Source organism: Suricata suricatta, chromosome 9, assembly GCF_006229205.1.
Source record: "Suricata suricatta isolate VVHF042 chromosome 9, meerkat_22Aug2017_6uvM2_HiC, whole genome shotgun sequence".
NCBI lineage: Eukaryota > Metazoa > Chordata > Mammalia > Carnivora > Herpestidae > Suricata > Suricata suricatta.
The window spans coordinates 34,870,467-34,890,307 of record NC_043708.1 but is presented as its reverse complement, the minus strand read 5'-3'; the positions used below and the strand labels follow the sequence as shown (position 1 = coordinate 34,890,307).

Below are 19,841 nucleotides of genomic sequence, written 5' to 3'. Positions count from 1 at the left end.
TCCTTTAGAAGGCAGGCCCCCCAGTGGCAGGAACTGTCTTACTCATCTTTGTGTCCCTTGAAGGAGCTGTCTAGAGAACTTCACCGAGTGGGCCCCCACCAAATGTTTATTGAATATTTCAGTAAACCAACTAGATTCAAGTAAAGGAAGGCCAGAGGCAGGGGACCAGTTTAAAAGCTCGCTGTGGGAGCTGCACACATACGAAACCTTGTAGGAGGAATAGACAGAAGGGTACAGGACTAAGAAGTACACGAGGTGGAACCGACAGGATTTGGGATAGGATGGATAGGATGTGAAGGGAGAGGGAGGGGAGGTGCTTCGCCGACTCCCAGTGTCTGTCTTGGGTGATTGGGTGGCTGGGATCACCCTTCTCCTGGATACAGAATAATAGACAAAACTTGTGATGTGTCTGAGGTTATTATGACTTGTTCACACGCATATGTCTCTTAGGCTGTTGGACAAATGGGGCTGGAGGTCAGGAAAGGCTAAGCAGATGTGATTTATAATTACATCATAAATAAAATGACATTTAATGTCAAACAATAATCTAAAAAATCAAAAGTTTATATTTTATAGAATATGTATTTTGGTATTGCTGAGTCGTTTGTCATTTCCAAAGTGGTGATTTCTGGTTTTTGTTTGCAGATGTGTCACAAACTTCTGTTGTCTAGCTCCTGAAATATCACACTCAGTGTGTATGAGATAGACAGGGAGAAAGACAGAAAGAGCTTTGGGATTAGACCACCAAGATATTAATGGAAATCAAAATACAAGTTAGATACATGTTACAACACCAGAAAATGTGGGTATAAATTTTAAGTGCCAACATGTTCTTTCCTCAATCTTCATGCATATTTAAAGGCCATCTCAAGCCCCTTTTTATTGAAGGTTGGACCATACTTTTTACTTACTGACATTTTTTGGTAAATGAAATTAATTTGCAGTATATTTCAAACTAATTTTCTATGTGACTGGTTATTCCAGGGTCTAAAATATTTGCACATCTGATTTTGCTAGTTTTTTTCTTATAGCATTATTAACGTTTTTAAAGTAAATGTAAACATTTAAAGCTTTTTGTATTAGAAGAGAGGTGCCTGGGTGGCTCAGTTGGTTAAGCATCTGATTGTTGATTTTGTCTCAGGTTGTGATCTCATGGTTCATGGATTTGAGCCCCATGTCGTGCTCTGTGCTGACAGTGCGGAGCCTGCTAGGGATCTTCTCTCCCTCTCTTGATCTCTGTGCCCCTTCCCTGCTTGTGCTCTCTTGTTCTCTCTCTCTCAAAATACATAAATAAGCACTAAAATTTTTTTAAACTTTTTTTTAATGTTTATTTTTGAGAGAGAAAGGGACAGAGCACAAGAGAGAGATGGAGACACATAACCTGAAACAGGCTCGAGGCTCCAAGCTGTCAGCACAGAGCCCAATATGGGGCTCAGACTCATGAGCTGCAAGGTCATGACCTGAGCTGAAGTCTGACTCTCAACCAACTGAGCCACCCAGGCACCCCCCCAAAAAACTTTTTATATTGGAAGATTTCAGGGATACACAAAAGTAGGAGAATGGTATAATGAACTCTAATATTCCCATGATGTGGCATCAACAGTCACCAAATTAAGATCAACTTCATATCATCCATACCCCATCTACTCCACCTCCTGATTATTTAAAATTTTTTTTAACATATATTTATTTTTGAGAGAGAGAGAGACAGAGTGTGAGTGGGGGAGGGTCAGAGAGAGAGAGACAGCAAGAATCCCAAGCAGGCTCTGTGCTGACAAACTCAACTCACAGCTCAAACTCGAACTCACAAACCATGAGATCATGACCTGAACTGAAGCCAAGAGTCACATACTTAACTGACCGAGCCACCCAGGTGCCCTGTCCAGTGGTTTTTTTAAGTTTATGCCAATCAGAATCCAGATAATTTCCATACATAGTAATTGGTTTGATATATCTTTTAATCAAATGTACGTGTTTTGGTAGGTATATTTACATGGCTCCCAGGAACAACAGACAGGCAGAGAAAAAGGAGCTAGCCAAAGAGGGAGAATAATTAGAAGGGTCTGGGAAAAAACCCTGTGACACTTAGAACTTTGAAAGCATGAGAAGTTTTTCTAAGAAAGGGGATGTTGTGTGGAGTGTCAGCAATGTCAGATGCTAGAGAGAGCTCAGGGTTGGGCAAATACTAAAGACAAGCCTTTGGATTTAACAAGTAAGGATTGCTGGGGGCCTAGGTGAGAAGCAGTTTCAGGAGGTCAGTAAGGTGGAAATCGTTAACAGTAGTTTGAGGAGAGCATCTGAGATAAATTCAAAAGCCTAGCAAAAACAGTGTACTCTTATCAGTAAGTTTACCTGTGAAGAAGGAAAACGAGATAGTAGAGGATCCAGTCCTAATGGAAGGGGGAAAACGAGATAGTAGAGGATCCAGTCCTAATGGAAGGGGAGTTTTGTTGGTGTTGTTTTAAAGGTAGAAAAATCTCAGGTTTGTTGGTTTTGGGAAAAGGAAGAGATGGAACAGAAGAGAAGGAGCAGGGAATGTCAAGAGTACAGAAGAGCTCGGAAAAGATAGGAGCACCTTCCCACCGAGTATGGTGAGTATGGCGGAGGAGGAGACACAGACAGGAGGACTTGGGCGGTTCCAGGGGGTGGAGGCGGGGTGGGTGTGCTGCACTTCTTACTAAAAATAAACTAGACCCTTCTAGGCTTCTGTTGGAAGAAGGATCTTTTGATAGCAGTGCTATGACCCTAACTCTTTCCCCTGAGATTGCTGCTCTCCATAGGGTCCATTCAGTGGCTGTCACCACTGCCACCACTGGGCTGGGGCCAGGGCTGAGGAAAACCGCATTCACCCAAGTACGCCGACCCAGTACCCAAATGGGGCCATTTCCTGAAGTCCAGAGGAGACAGGGAAGGCTTCCCAGCAGAGGTGATATCTAAGTCAAAGCCAAGACCTGAAGGGGAATAGGAGTTGGCAAGGTAAAGGGAGATTTGGTTGGGGGAGAGCGTCTTCTCGGCAGAAGGCCCAGCTTGTGCAAAGGCCCAGTCCTGAGACTGTAGGTGGTTCAGGAGGCTGCGTATAGAGTTCTAGGCAGGTGTGAGTGGAAAATTATGAAAGGTCTACCATGCTATGCTGAAGAATTTGAGCTTCATTCAGAAGGCACCGAGGAGCCATGGAAAGGTTTTAAACAGAGACGTAAACTGATTGGAACTATGTCTTAGAAGAATGACTCTGGCTGCAGAGTGGAAACTAATTTGGAGGGAAACCAGACTGGAGGCAGGAGATCAGTTAAGCAGTTGCAGAAATTCTGTTGACAGATAATGATGGCTAAAACTAAGAAAGTGACAATGGGAAGAGAGGGAAGTAGACAGATTTGAGATGTATTGGAGGATTAAGTGATTAATGGCTGTGAGAGCGACAGCTGATGAGAAATCAAGGATGACACTGTTTTCCAACTTGACCAACTGATGGGTGGTGGTGCCCACTTGCTGAGATGTCTATAGGATGGAGGTGTCTATAGGATGCCTAAGTGAAGGTGTCCAATAGGCAGATGTGTCATTTTATAAGTCTGCAGAAAGAGCGGAACCTTAAATATATAATTGTATGTTATTGATGTTAGTAGAATAGATAAAATTACTCAGAGGAAGGGAGAAGAGTAACCAGACAGAGCCCTGAGAACACTTTCATTTAGGGAACATGTCCAGGAAAAGGAGATTTTAGAAGGAGACTAAGGAAGAACAGCCAGCAATGAGGAAGAAATGAATGAATGAATTCTATGAATCCAGATAATTTGCTTTGCAAAGTAACAGCTTGATCTCAGGTGCATTCAGTTTTGTTTGTTTGTTTTATGAGACAGAGACAGTGCGAGCAGGGGAGGGTCAGAGAGAGAGGGATGTACAGAATCTGAAGCAGGCTCCAGGCTCTAAGCTGTCAGCACAGAGCCCGATGCGGGGCTCAAACCCACAAACCATGAAATCATGACCTGAGCGGAAGTCGGATACTCAACTGACTGAGCCACCCAGGTGCCCCATGGGACATTCAGTTTTTATCCCATCAATTTCAGACCCTGGGAAACCCTTCTGGGATTTTAGTCTTCTTTCACAGGAAGACTACACCTACTAGCAAATAGGAGTTCGCAGACTTGGAGATATTCTCAAGTTCAGCAAAGATGATTTCTTTCCTCTTCCCAACCTTGCAGTTCTTGGCATCTTTCCTGAATGAGTGGCATTGGAAATCTTTTGTTTTAATTAATTAACATCTTTAAATTTCATCCAAGTTAGTTAGCATATAGTGCAACAGTGATTTCAGGGACAGATTCCAGTGATTCATCCCCTATGTATAACACTCAGTGTTCATCCCAAAGAGTCTCTTCCTTAATGCCCCTGACCCATTTAGCCCATCCCCCCAAACAAAACCCCTCCAGTAACCCTCTTTATTCTCTATATTTAAGAGTCTCTTATGTTTTGTGCCCCTCCCTGTTTTTATATTATTTTTGCTTTCCTTTCCTTATGATCATCTGTTTTGTATCTTAAATTCTTCATATGAGTGAAGTCATGTGTTATTTCTCTTTCTCTGACTAATTTCACTTATCTTAATACCCTCTAGTTCCATCCATGCAGTTGCAAATGGCAAGATTTCCTTCTTTTGGATTGCTGAGTAGTACTCCATTGTGTGTGTGTGTGTGTGTGTGTGTGTGTGTGTGTACCACATCTTCTTTATCCATTTATCTGTCAATGAACATTTGGGCTCTTCCCATACTTTGGCTGTTGTCAGTAGTGCTGCTATAAGCATTGGGGTACTTGTGCCCCTTAAAAACAGCACACCTGTATTCTCTGGGTAAATGCCTAGTAGTGCAATTCCTGGGTCATAAGGTAGTTCTACTTTTAACTTTTTGAGGAACCTCCATACTGCTTTCTAGAGTGGCTGCACCTGGTTGCATTCCCACCAACAGTGCAAAAGGGATCCTCTTTCTCTGCATCCTCGCCAACATCTGTTGTTGCCTGAGTTGTTAATGTTAACCATTCTGACTTGTGTGAGGTGGTATCTCATTGTGGTTTTGATGTGTATTTCCCTGATGATGAGTGATGGTGAGCATCTTCTCATGTGTCTGTTAGCCATATGGATGTCTTCTTTGGAGAAATGTCTATTCATGTCTTTTGCCCATTTCTTCACTAGATTATCTGTTTTTGGGTGTTGAGTTTGATAAGTTCTTTATAGATTTTGGATAATAACTTTTTATCTGATGTCATTTGCTAATGTCTTCTCCCGTTCCATCAGTTGCCTTTTAGTTTTGCTGATTGTTTCCTTTACTTTGCGGAAGCTTTTTATTTTGACGAGGTCCCAAAAGTTGGTTTTTGCTTTTGTTTCCCTTGCCTCCAGAGATGTGTTGAGTAAGAAGTTGCTGTGGCCAAGGTCAAAGAGGTTTTTGCTTGCTTTCTCCTCAAGGATTTTGATGGCTTCCTGCCTTATGTTTAGGTCTTTCATCCATTTTGAGTGTATTTTTGTGTATTGTGTAAGTAAGTAGTCAAGGTTCATTTTTCTGCATATCACTGTCAAGTTTTCCCAGCACCATTTACTCTAGGAACTGTCTATTCCATTGCATATTCTTTCCTGCTTTGTCAAAGATGAGTTGGCCATATGTTTGTGAGTCCATTTCTGGGTTCTCTCTTCTGTTCCAGTGATCTGAGTGTCTGTTTTTGTGCCAGTACCATACTGTCTTGATGAATATAGCTTTCTGATTCAGATTGAAGTCTGGGATTGTGATGCCTCCAGCTTTGGTTTTCTTCTCAGGATTGGTTTGGCTATTTGGGGTCTTTTCTGGTTCCATACAAATTTTAGGATTGTTTATTCTAGCTCTGTGAAGAATGCTGATGTTATTTTGATAGGTATTGCATTGAATATGTAGATTGCTTTGGGTAATATTGACATTTTAACAACATTTGTTCTTCCAATCCAGTAACATGGAATATTTTTCCTTTTTTTGTGTTGTCTTCAGTTTCTTTCATAAGCTTTCAGTCCTTTTTGGTTTTTTTCCCCATAGATTTCAGTGTATAGATTTTTCACCTCTTTGGTTAGGTTTATTCCTAAGTATTTTATGGGTTTTGGTGCAATTATAAATGGGGTTGATTCCTTGATTTCTCTTTCTGTTGCTTCATTATTGGTATATAGGAATGCAACCAATTTGAGACTTTGCTGAATTCATGGATCAGTTCTAGCAGTTTTTTGGTGGAATCTTTTGGGTTTTCCATATTAAGAATCATGTCACTGTAAAGAGTGAAAGTTTAACTTCCTCCTGTGGCATCAGAAATCTTATCCTTGAGAGAAGACCTGGTCTGTATGTCACTGACAATACCCTGAGAAGGATAACTGTATCAGAATAAAACAAGATATCCATAAGCTTCATACAAGAAATGGACACACAGTAATTGGTAGTGAAATGATGGTCATTATTATTTTTTTCTTTTTTTGAAAGAGAGAGAGAACATGTGCGAGCAGGGGCGGGGATGATAGGGGAAGAGAGAGGGAAATCTTAAGCAGGCTCCATGCTCAGTGTGGAGCCTGATCCAGAGCTCAATCCCATGACGCTGGAATCATGACTTGAGATGAAATCAAGAGTAAGATGCTCAACTGAGTGAGCCACCCAGGCGCCCCAGTCATTATTTCTTAATAGGCAGTTAAGGAGGAGACCTCGAAGAGTGGTTTGCAGGAAGACTTGGGTTCAAATCCTAGCTCTCCCACTTACTAGGTGATTGTCATTTGTCACGTTACTTAGCCTTGCTAAGTATCAGTCCCCTTGTCTATAAAATGAAATCATGATGCCTTGTGAGGAGTATATGAGGGTGTTGCATAGCTCATCAGCATGCATGCCCATTTCTTATTTGTTAAAGAGGGAATACCTTTCTTCACAGGCTGCCTCTGGGTTGGACCATGAGGCAGGCTTCTCCCTGACACAGTGTCAGCAGTCCTACCCCTTCTTCTCAGAACTGGGCAAAACCCAGCAGCCTGCTTGCATGAATCTTTGCCAAGGTCATTGACTCCTGAGGACATACAGCTGAGGAAACCGTACTTCCAGAAGCTCTGAACTTCCCTCATCTTTCATCATGTCCTGAGAGGAGAGTCTCATAACCAACTCACAACCCAAGGGGAGCTCTGATTTGTGTGGAAGCCAAGAGTGGTCCACCCCTTTGCATTTTAGTGGTGGGTTCTAGGGGGAAATATGACTTTTTTTTCTCACTTATTTCAGGACAAAGGGAAATGACATGATTATGTTGCAATATTAGGAAAGTAACAAAATGTGGTCTGAGAAAGGACCAGATTCTAACTGGGTTGCCAGCTCAAGGGGGAGACCATGGAGACCTCAGGAGGGCACAGAACTAGCTCTGACTGCCGTTTGGCAGCCAATCAGAGCTACAATTCAAAGGACACAACTTTTAGTTATTACTAGTGACATTTCCTAGTGATTTCAAATGCACTGTGGGCGTAGGCTGCCTATAGAGCTACGGCTGAGCCCTCAGCAGAGTGAACTCCTTCCCGCTAGTCGAGGTAGAGAATGACTTCAGTCAAGTGAAAAGCCTCTCAGACAAGTGTGGGGCAGGGAAGGCATGTCCAGAGTCAGAGAATAAATACTAGAGTTTTAGCAGTACATGTCAGGCTGTTGGCTAAGGACAGGCACTTAGTATCTTATTTTAGGTGCTCTCATTTCAAATCATCCAAGGCAAATAGGGTAGGACACTTTGAATTATAGGGATAGGACTGAGAAAAGGGCAGGAGACAGCAGTTGTATTGGGTGTATTTGTCTTCTAGAGAAGAGAAACTCTGAGAGGGCCGATGACCTGTAACTTCCTTAGACTGGGGCAGGAAGGTTCACAGCCAGTGGCTTGTAAGTGGCTAAAACCATGTGATGATCCAAGGAAAAATGTGAAAACAACTTGTGTCCTTGTTTAGGATGGTTATATGAAAGAAGGAGGCACTAATAGCACAAGGCATCTAGCAAGGAGAAATGGCTTCAAAGAGCCAATAGAAAATGGGTCTTTGGGGGATTTATTTTGTTGAAGGCTATGTAAATGGTCTGTCAATATAACATATCCACCATATAGTTCTTTATATGTGTCTCTATCAACTTTTTCTTAGTTATGCAGGTAATCAGTCAATATATTCTTATTTAAAAACTCAATACAAAAGTATACAGAGTAGAAGATAGATCTCTTGATCACCACCATCAATATTTCATACTCTTCCATTTCTTTTTTTTCCCATCCACCCCCTCAGTATTTCAGTATACCTTCCCTAGTAAACACCCAATCCTTGGAGACCAGGAATAAGAGGAGCACTAGAAACAATAAAAGCCTTAGAAATCATCCACTGATCAACATGGTACCAATTATCTTTTTTTAAGTTTATTTATTTTGAGAGAGACACAGCGTAAGTGGGGGAGGGTCCGAGACAGAGGGAGAGACAGAAGCACAAGCAGACTCCATGCTGCCAGCGCAGAGGCTGATGTGGGGCTTGAACTCATGAACCCATGAGATCATGACCTAAGCCAAAACCAAGAGTTGGATACTTAATCAACTGAGCCACCCAGACACCCCTACTGCCAATTATGTTTAAAAAAAACCTTGAAAAATGCAAACAATCATTCCCTGTGGGGACATGATGTATATGCTTTTAGAAGCTAAGCTATTCTATAACCTGAACACTGCTAGGAGGTTGGCAGAAACTCCAGGAAGAAAGAATCAAACTAATTAACTTTACTATTCCCATGGGGAGGTATTTCTCTAAAATAATTACTCTGTGAGTAACATCAATCCCAGAAAATTTTCAAATGAAGTTGTTTTAAAACTTTTGTGTCAAAACAAAACAAAACAAAAACACCTCTTAAAAACCCCACAAAAGTGCTGTGTCGACGAGGAGAGAAAGAGAGTATACCTGATTGATATTCATCTTCAGAGAATGAGTAAAGTCTGGGGAAATGTGCTTCTATTACTTCACCTACACGTAAGCCTAGCAGAAAGACAAGAAACTGTGGGCAGAGGTTAGGTTAGGGTTATGTTATCATCATGGCATTGTTTCAGGTGGAAAAATAAAAATCATAATCCACAGTGTGCTTCCAAATCAATGTATTGGGTAGACCCCACAATTCTCAGAGAAAATGCACTCTCTAAAAGGCAGGAACCACATCGTGCTGGTCTACAAAACATTTTTCCCGGGGCGGTGGGGGTGCCTGGGTGGCTAGTCAGTTAAGCAGGCCAACTTTGGCTCAGGTCATGATCTCAGAGTTGGTGAGTTCGAGCCCGCCTTGGGCTCTGTGCTGACAGCTTAGAGCCTGGAGCCTGCTTCAGATTCTCTGTCTCCCTCTCTCTCTGCCCCGCCCTTACTCATGCTCACTCTCTCAAAAATTTTTAAAGAAATGTTTTTCTGGGTTTTTCTATTCAGCATTTGCTGATATTCCTCAGAATCTGTGCACTGACTCTAACAGGCACCATTTCATTTTCAATATCTGTGCAATGAGTGACGCAGAGTGTGGCCTCATGGTATATGTTTGTTGCTCAGTCATGGCCCCTTGTTACTTAGCCCCATTACTGCTTAGTAAATGTTTGTGCGGCGATAGAATTTAAGGCATCCTCAGTTAAGAAAGGGTCCTGACACCTTCCAAGAGATAGTCAAGGCCCTTGCAAGAGTCCCCAGTGGGAACACCTGAGATGCTGCTCGGGAGGCTGGATCGCCAGGTAGGAAGGCACATGGCTCTGCGGCTTGAGAGGCTGGCCCCCGCCCTCCCTCTGACACATGCTGAGTGATCTTGGTCAAGCTACGTATCTCTTTCTGAGCTTCAGTTTCTTTCATGTGGAAAAATGGCTAGAATAGTAATGTTTTCCTCATAGAGTTACTGTGAGGATTGAATAAGATTGTGCCTAAGAGCCCTTGGTATACAACAAGTGCTCAATAAATAAAAACATCTCTTGAAACTTATCACAAGCTTTCTGTTTCTTGTAAAGTTACTACAACATCTTCAGAAGGAAGTGTTTCGTGTCCAATGGTATTCTGGAGGCTGCTGATAGGTAGAGGCTGAATCTAAAGTCTGAAATGTTAATCCTTTTCTCTAGATGGCTGTTCCATATGTAAGTAAGTACATGAATTGAGTATTGCTGTGCCTCAGATTCTCTTCCCGTCTCACTCATAACATATGCCAGTCCTGAGATTCCATGGGTTACTGTCATGATAGGATCAGTCTAACCCCAGGGAAAGGTTAGGTTCCTAATTTTCTCATTTCTATTACAGTTTTACACCTGCAGTAGAACCCAAGGAAAAAGGAAGGAGAGGCAAAGCAGTACACTTTGCTGAAATTGATGGTCCAGCTTCAGACAGGTACCTTCCCTTCCCAGCTGTGGCCGTGCTGCCGCTGGCGCCCCTCGGCAGAATGTCTCAAGTGTTTACAAACTCTAAGAAAATATCATTCCCATTATCTGAGGTTGAAATGTCGTTACCTGTTAAGGAAAGCACATGGGCGCTTTCACAATTGTGGGAGGAGTTATTATGGCACCTGTAGATGTATCCCTGAGATAATTTGGCTCTTAGCAAATTTTCAACATTTTATACTTTAAAAAAATTTTTTTACTTTATTTTAGAGAGAGAAAGAGTGTGGAGGTGGGGTACGCAGGGGAGAGGCAGAGGGAGGGGGGGAGAGAGTCTCAGCCAGGCTGCATGCTCAGTGTGGAGCCTGACATGGGGCCTGATCCCAGGACCCTGGGATCATGACCTGGGCTGACACCAAGAGTCGGACACTCAACTGACGGAGCTACCCAGGCACCCCTATACTTTTTTTAAAAATCTGGAAATTGTAGCTTCACCATAAATGAATTATCTTAATAAATGTTCTAAATGATCTGTTTTGGATGGAATTGGCATTTACATTTTATATCAGGTAGTGTGCATCCCTCCTACCCCTATCATGGTAAGTAAGATGTTTGAGAAAATGCATTCCAAAGTTCTCCTACATTAAACAAAACCCATTTTTGGGTTTTGACATTTAGGCTCTCCTTACTTTATAGTAAAAGCTCCATGCATCTCAGGACCAATTCATACAATTAAAACTATTCAGGTCACTTCTAGAGACTGTTCTATTCCAAAACAGGTTGACAGATAAAAAATATGCTTCAAGGGACGATAAGTCACCTAAAGCCTTAGAGAAGCGAGGTCAGCAGGGCAATGTGACACTGCATGACGTTAAATGTGAGTAACTGGTTCGTCATCTTCACATATTGTATCGGGGGTGAACCTCGGAGGCAGCCCTTTGTCCCTCTTTCAATTGTCCGTCTTCGCTTCTTTTAGTTGTTGCTTTGTTTTTACTACAAGATACTGAGATGCAGCGGATCTGTTCTTTCGCAACGTTTATGAGGTATGTCATGCTCATGAGACATTTTAGATCTTTTATCCTTAATTTGAAGTAATTCCACCCGGTAAATGATGAACAAATCTGGGTTTTGGAGAAAGGGCATGGGACTGGCTCTATGTAAGCCATCCCCTCAGACTGAGACCAAAGAGAGGAAGCCAGAAGTCGCGGCAGCCCAAAATAAAGCCCAGGGCGCGGAGAGTGGAGAGCATGCTGTCAGCGTCCCCCCGAGACTGCATTCTGTGTACATAATAGAGGGGGTACTCGTTTACCGAAGACCCGTTTTCTCCATGTTTGGAGCCTCAGCAAGTACTAGGTATGTAACTGGGTGAAGCTTGACCTTTCTAGGCCTGTTTCCTCAGACACAAAATCGGAAGTTATCGTGTCTCTTTAAGGCTGTGGGTAGAGGGTTCCTCTAACGGCGCCACACTTGTGCGTGCTCAGTGAGGAGTACCCAGAGATTGGCAGCCCCCCAGATTCCCTTATATTCAGTGAAGGCTGTTTGTGGCAGACACCTGAGGCTTCATTCCACGGCAGGAGCACGCTCGTCCTGACAGCAGGGCGTGCTCAGAGCACGACCGAGTCAGTGTCCCAGAAGCAGCCTTCAGGCAGTGTTGTGCCAGGAGGGAGTGTTGGTAGAAAAATATTTTAACTTTCATCTGTCAAGATAACTCTGAGAAGTTTTCCCCCACGGGACTGAACTCCTTTGTCCACGGGGATAGCCAGCTGTTAACACTCCCTTTGTGGGCTTCCATCCCTTTCCTGTCTAACTTCACTACCCCCCTACTGATGTTTCCTGTGTGCACATCCCAAGTCTTTGTCTCAGAGTCTGTTTCTGTGAGAACCCAACCTAGGACAGGGACATATTAATGTCGTGGAAAAAAAAAAATCTACAATGCTCTCAGTCATCCTGTTGTCCAGGTATTGACAAGTTGAAGAAAGAATGTCGGTAAGAATTTCCATTTGCTAGAAAGAAAGTAGCAAAAATCTTCTAAGGGTATTTAGAAAGAAGGCAAAGACTTCTAGTTTTTTCTCTTAGGATTGCCTTTGCTGCATCCCAAAGTAGTTTTTTTAACAAATTAGATAGGATTGTGAGTGAGTGCAACCTTTTCCTAGAGCAAAACTATGGAACTTTAATGTGCTCTACATGATGCCCCAGCAATTTCACTCCTAGGAAGTTACTCAGAGATGTGGCCATCAGTATTATTACTGTAGAAGTATTAATAATATTTCTAAAAGACCTACATATCTATCAATAAAGGATTAGTTAGGGGCGCCTGGGTGACTCAGTTGGCTAAGCAGCCGACTTCGGCTCAGGTCATGATCTCACGGTTTGTGGGCTCGAGCCCTGCATCAAGCTCTGTGCTGACAGCTCAGAGTCTGGAGCCTGCTTCAGATTCTGTGTCTCACTCTCTCTCTCTGCCCTTCACCTGCTTACACTCTCTCTCTCTGTCTCTCAAAAATAAATAAACATTAAAAAAATAGGGGTGCCTGGGTGGCTTAGTTGGTTAAGCGTCCGGCTTCGGCTCAGGTCATGATATCACAGTTCGTGGGTTCAAACCCCGTATCGGGCTCTGTGCTGACAGCTAGCTGAGAGCCTGGAGCCTGCTTCAGATTCTGTGTCTCCCTCTCTCTCTGACCCTCCCCTGTTCGCACTATCAAAAATAAATAAAAAACAAAAAAAATTTAAAAATAAATAGAGGACTAAACTGTGAGTTACAGAATATTTTACCCAGCTGTTTAAAAGAATGAGGAAAATTGATTCATAATATTAAGGAAAGAGGTCCATGCTAAGCAGGTAGCTGACAAAAGTAAGTTGCAAAGACTTGTGTGTGCAGCATTATCTTCTGTGTTACCAAAGAACATTTTAAAACATATATTCATGCACATGTATGTGAGTTGGTGGGGGAGGACTTTGCATTTAACTGTGCTTTGCAAAGTTTAGAAAGGCTTCATGTCACTCTTAGCAATGGCTGCCACTTGCAGGTAGGATGGTAGCAAGAGAGGGAGAGGACTCTTTACACATTTGTGTAACTTTTTTAAAGAATGGAAAAATATTATTTGTATAATAAAAACTTATTATAAACAAAACCATAACTTAGTGTGTGACCTCCCAAAAAGTTTTGGTTACAAAAATCTGATTTCTTACATCTTCAATAGTATAGTAGATAGAATTTTAAAGTTGTTGGTGGTGGTTTTTGTTTCCTTTTGTTTTGTTTGTTTGTTTTTGTTTTTTGGAAAGAGGGAGCGCACATGTACAACCAGGGGAGGGATAGAGAGAGAGAGAGAGAGAGAGAGAGAGAGAGAGAGAGAGAGGGAGAGAGGGAGAGAGAATTCTAAGCAGGCTCCTCACTGTCAGTGCAGATGTGGGATCTGATCTCAGGAACCATGAGATCATGACCTGAGCTGAAATCAAGAGCTGGACACCTAACCAACTGAGCCACCCAGGCACCCCAGTAGATAGAATTTTAGTATATGTGCTGCCGAAGTGGGCATATAGTAGATGGAATTTTAAATGGGAAATTAGTTGTGTGATAGACATGATAACATGAACTTCTTATGTCATGTGCCCATGTATTTTTATGAGAAGTTTTATGTTTGAAATATGTTAGCATTCATTTCTTTCTTTTTTAAAAACTGTCTCCATAGGAATAAACATCTGGATCATTTCCTCATGGCATTATTGTACTATTTATTTTACTACTTGGAAAAAATAGCCCTGGAAAAGAAACCCAAAAGCTACATGGTGTAAGTAGGACTTTGCAGTGCACTGTAAAATTTTATCATTGCCAGTATTAAAACTGACTTTTTTCTTTCAAGATTTTATTTAAATTCAAGTTAGTATTGGTTTCAGGAGCAGAACTTAGTGATTCATCACTTACATATAACATCCAGTGCTTATCACAAGTGCCCTCTGTTTGGCCCATCCCCTCACCCACCTCCCCTCAAGTAACCCTCAGTTTGCTCTTGTTAGTTAAGAGTCTCTTTTGGCTTGTTTCCCTCCCTGTTTTTCTCTTATTTTATTTTTCCTTTCCTTCCCCATATGTTCATCTGTTTTGTTTCTTAAATTTCCACATATGTGTGAAATCTTACAGTATTTGTCTTTCTCCGACTTATTTTGCTTAGCATAATACCCTCTAGCTCCATCCATATCATTGCAAATGGCAAGATTTCATTCTTTTTGATGGCTGAGTAATAGAGATGATGGAAATTTTTAGATTTTTGGAGTCTACTAAAATATTTACATGGGAGGGGTTCATTAGTTTTTAATGCTCACTGGGTAATTCAAATAGGTATTCTAACAACAAAATATTCCAGACCAGCACAAATATAGACCAGCACAGCCTGGTAGAAATATGAGAGCCACATATGTACTTTAAAATCTTTTAGTAGCTAGATTTAAGAAATGTAAAAGATAAAGGTGGGGGTGCCTGGCTGGCTTAGTCATTAGAGCATGAAACTCTTAATCTCAGTGTCATGAGTTCGAGTCCCGTGTTGAACATAGGGATTACTTAAAAATAAAAAATCTTAAAAAAGATAAAGATGAAATTAATTTTAATAATGTATTTTATTTAATACAATGACTCAGAAATAGCATTGCAGCCTATAGTCAATATTAGGGAGTTAGGGATGACATACTTTACTTTTTTTTTCCTGGAGTAAATTTTTGAAATCTGATGCTTGCAATTTTCTCGATTCAGAATAACCACAGTTAGCGCTTACTAGCCACGTGTGGCCCATGGCTACCATGTAGCACAGTGCAGATACAGATACTTGGATTTGGTTTTATGCTTTTTATGCTTATAAAGTTCTTACTAGGGCTTTTGTAAGCATCTAATGAAAAAAACTAAGAATTAAAAAAATTAATAGATATGACCCAAATGATATTTGATATTAGGCTACTTTGGAAGAATTTCACTGCTTTAGGCAGAAGTGGCTCAGAGCTGTATGGGGCAAGAATCCGGGAACTCCAAGTCCAGCGGAGAACAATGCCTCTCAGGCTTGGTGACCTTTTGCAAATCATGGAACTTTCCAAGTGTCCAGGCTGCCCTCCCCAGTACATGTGGAATCAACCCAATGATTTAGCTGTTAGAAATGCTGTTAGAGTCATCAATTTGTTGCTGTGGAATGTTTTTAAAATGCAAAATCCTTGGGGCGCCCGGGTGGCTCAGTCGGTTAAGCCTCCAAGTTCAGCTCAGGTCAGATCTCACGTTTGTGGGTTCGAGCCCCGAGTCAGGCTCTGTGCATTAGCTGTGCTGACAGCTCAGAGCCTGGAGTCTGCTTCCGGTTCTGTGTCTCCTTCTCTCTCTGTCTCTCCCCCTCTCATGCTCTGTCTCTCTCTGTATCAAAAATAAAAATAAAACATTAAAAAAAATTTAAAAAAAATGCAAAATCCTTTTGTATAACCAAGCCGTTTGAAAAACATTTTATGGATAGTTAAATGTATTTCGACAGCAGTTTTGTAAAGAACCAAATAAGTAATTCAGAAACACTGCTGGTCTCGTGAAGCCATCAGTATCAACCACTTCCGTGTCATTTCAAGGCTGCATTTCACAGCGGAGCGGCTGGAGATCATGGAGGGTTCCTATGTTAGCAGCAGAAGGACTCAGCCATCTGTAGGCTTGGAAGGTTTGAGGGGCTTGTTGTCCCTCCAGAAGCTTCTCAGATTTCGGTAGTACATTCGCTTACACTCTGTGGTGTCTTCTAATTCTGAGAGTTATAGCTACTCTAGCAGACATTTCTTTCATTTCTTAATTTATAGAAATGGGTAACAAAGAAAAAAGGTTTCTTGGTTGTTTTTAAAATACACTAGAACTTATTAGAGCACAGTGGTATAAGGTAGGCTTTTTCAGAAGGAATCGGTTACAGATGACAGAAAAATCCAAGTCTTAAAATGGTGGTTCTCTGGGCTCCCTGGGTAGCCCAGTCAGTTAAGTGTCAGACTTCGGCCTGAGTCCTGATCTCACAGCCTGTGAGTTCGAGCCCTGCGCTGGTCTCTGTGCTGACAGCTCTGCGTCTGGAGCCTGTTTCAGATTCTGTGTGTGCCTCTCTCTCTGCCCTTCTTCAACTTTCTCTCTCTCAAATGTTAAAATAAAAATAGAAAAGATTGGTTCTATGGTGTGATTCTGAAATAATTAGAATGACTTCACTTTCAGGCCTCCAGTAGTCAGTTTACTTACTATAGTAGACATAAATATGTATTGTATTGAGATATGTGGACTTAAATAACTTTAAGAAAAAAATTTATTTTGGTCAAACTAGTGAGGTATAACAGGGATAATGGTGGTGTCCCCTTTACAGAGTTGTCATCCAGATTACATGAGATAATGCGTCTTATCGTAAACCAGAGGCTGCCACTTGGGAGGAGAGCTGTCAGCCTGCGAGGGGAGAGCTGAAATGGCTACAAAGGCTTTGCTGGGTTTAGACGGCTAAAAGCCCCATTCCAGAGGAAGGAGCCTTCTCCCCATTTTACAGATGAAGAAGCCAAGGCCCAGAGAGGTTAAGTAGCTGGCTGGAGATGACACGCCTAGTTGGCGGTGGGGCTGAGGTGAGAGCTGGGATCGGACTCCCAGGCCTGTGCCATGCCGCTGAGCTGTCTCATACAGAGCTCATCCGTTTGTACGTAGGGTTTGTGGCTTCTGAACAAAGGCAACATTATGTAATTTTTTTTTTTAAGTTTATTTATTTATTTTGAGAGACAACAAGTGGGTAGAAGGGCAGAGGAGAGAGAGAGAGAGAGAGAGAATCCCAAGTAGGCTCAAGCTCACAGACTGCGAGATCATGACCTGAGTCATGAAATCAAGAGTTGGACAGTTCACCAGCTGAGGCACCCAGGTGCTCCCAAATTATGTAGTTTTTAAAACATAGTATGTATTTTTCAAATTATTACAATCTTCATAATTATAATTTTTAATGGTGGCATAACTTTCCATCAAGCTAGTGTTATTGACTGATTGACTTACCTACATAGCACATATACTGGTTAAGGGTATGGACTTTGGTGCTCGAATAAATCCTATGGGACTCATTTGCTAAGTTAACAAATAAATACAGCCTACTCCTTTTTCTCCTCCATTTTGTAGATTTTTGGGAGTTGCCAGTTCTCCTAATAGACAAATAGATAATAATTGAATATTATTGAATATCTTCATGCATTAGATTTCCCCCTTAATTTTGGATAATTTTTAAAGTTTATTTATTTTGAGAGAGAAAGAAAGAGCCCGTGTGGGAAAGGCAGAGAGAGGGAGAAAGAGAGAATTCCAAGCATCCTCTGCACTGCTGGCACGAAGCCTGATGCAGGGTCCAAACCCACAAACTGTGAGATTCTGACTTGAGCCAAAATCAAGATTCCAACACTCAGCTGACTGAGCCACCCAGGTGCCCCTGGATAATTTTTTTAAGAAGGATAAATTTCCAGGAGAGATTATCAGACACAAGTTTATGATCAATTGTATGGTATTTGAAATTATTATCATTTTTTTCCCCCAAAGGATTATACCTGGGCTTGTTTTAAATGCCAGGCTCTACCCAGACCTGCCAAATCAGGATGTTGGAGAGGAGGGAGCGTTAGGAATCTGCACTTTTAGCAAGTATTCCAGATGATTCTTGTGTATATTTAAGCTCTGGAACCATTGGCCTAAAAGTTTCAAGGCTTTTATTTTTTTAATTGTTGTTTTGTTTTCAACAGCCAAAGAGGCATATCAGCTACTGGCAGCTCTGGAAAAGTGGGGGTAAAGGGTGAGAGTGGGGGGCTGCTGAAGGCAGCAGGGAGGCGGGCATAGTCAGGGCCCTGAGATGCACGTGGGTGTGGGTGTAGGTGTTTGGATTATTTGAAATCAGTTCATTTAAAGTTGGAACTCCCTTTATTCCAGAAACTCATTTTATTCCAGTGACTCACAAGCCTTCTCATCACCTGTGATAACATGTTGTGCTTTGAAATATCTCTGTTGTCCTTAAACCCCTTCCTCCAGGGCATAACCTCATGTGGTCAGTCTCGTAGTTAACATCAGAAGCAGTAATTCATCCCTGTTGTTTAGAGTGCCTTTCATTGGGTTTACATCTTTTCTCAGAATGAAAAGGCAGATAAAAAGCCAGTGACACTTCACTTTTCAATAGCAATCATTGGAATGTGTTGTTAGCAACATTGTTTCCTACTCAACTGTACTCCAAAAACGTCTAAAATTAGGCTCCAGACGTGCTGTAACAGGTTGTCTTTTGGAACGTTCATTTGCAACCGAGGCAGTGTTTTTCACAGGGAAGCGAGGCTATGATAATTGATGCCAAAGCACCCAGACCAGTGCTCCACACCTGCTTCCTCAGCAGACGCACACGGAGAGTAGGGAGGTGTTGAGTGGTTCAAACACTGAGCCTTCAAGCTTCCTAGTAACATCAGGAACCCAGGGGGAGCTGACGTGGGAGAGTCTCCAGTAGCTCTTTCAGCAAAACGGCAGGAAAATGGGCTGCCAGCTGCCTCAGAGCCCAGTGTAGGTGATTCATTAGTTGGGCTGTTCTGTGTAAATTAGGACTGCCTGTGTGTTACATTAGAGACCCACAGCATAAAGAATCTACAAAAGAGTGAAAATTCACCAAGAACCTGAGATGCTAATTACAAAGATAAATATCAAAGCCCTCCCTCTGCCATAGCTCAGATCAGCCAAATGAGAGGGTAAGCCACAGGTGTTGACTCACTTGTATCTCTTTCAAAATAGCTTACACTTCTGACTTTTCGCTGATTAATGTTGGCGTTTGCCAAAATTAATCCAAATGATTGTTTTCTTTTCAGGAGCCTTGTAGAGAAAAAAGAGTTGGAATTGGTTATAAGTAAGTTAGAAGCGGCGCAGAAATACCTGGCACAGAAGTACTGCGTCCTCGTCCTGGGCACGGGAATGCCGGAGAAGCATCACATGTGCTGCGGGAAGTAAGTGCACATGGAGCCTCCCGTGAGGTCTGTGTGTGTATGTGTGTGTGTGTGTGTGTGTGTGTGTGTCCGTCCATATCCTTAAGACCCTTACGTTTGACGTTTGGAGCCCTTACAAAAGTTTCCTTTTCTGTTGTACAGAAAAATGGGGCTCAGGTGAGATTCTGCCCCAAACACGTGTGATGTCTTGTTTGAGAAAGCCAAGTGAGTGTGGGAAGAACCTCAGAATCCACATTGCTTAGTTTTTTTGTTTGTTTGTTTTTTAGTATTTTTTAAATTTTAAGAAAGAGAGAGAGACAGCGTGAGCAGGGGAGGGTCAGAGAGAGAGGGAGACACAGAATCCGAAGCAGGCTCCAGGCTCTGAGCTAACTGTCAGCACAGAGCCCGACACGGGGCCCAAACCCACGAACCATGAGATCATGACCTGAGCCGAAGTCGGACGCTCAACTGACTGAGCCCCCCAGGTGCCCCTACACTGCTTAGTTTTAAAAGACTTTCTCTCGGTGTATACTGGCTCAGTAGAATCTTGCTGTCAACCT

General features: G+C 42.1%; 1 protein-coding gene across 1 annotated transcript in view; it reads left to right on the top strand.

Annotated features, from left to right (window-relative positions):
- The window catches only part of PPP1R36 (protein phosphatase 1 regulatory subunit 36), a 31,838-nt gene that overhangs the window by 2,244 nt on the left and 9,753 nt on the right, over positions 1-19,841 (top strand). Inside the window, exons 3-7 of the mRNA XM_029951673.1 lie at positions 10,274-10,360; positions 11,127-11,224; positions 11,324-11,390; positions 14,034-14,132; positions 19,168-19,302. Of these exons, the coding sequence (XP_029807533.1) occupies positions 10,274-10,360; positions 11,127-11,224; positions 11,324-11,390; positions 14,034-14,132; positions 19,168-19,302 (486 nt within the window). The remainder of the gene's footprint in view (positions 1-10,273; positions 10,361-11,126; positions 11,225-11,323; positions 11,391-14,033; positions 14,133-19,167; positions 19,303-19,841) is intronic.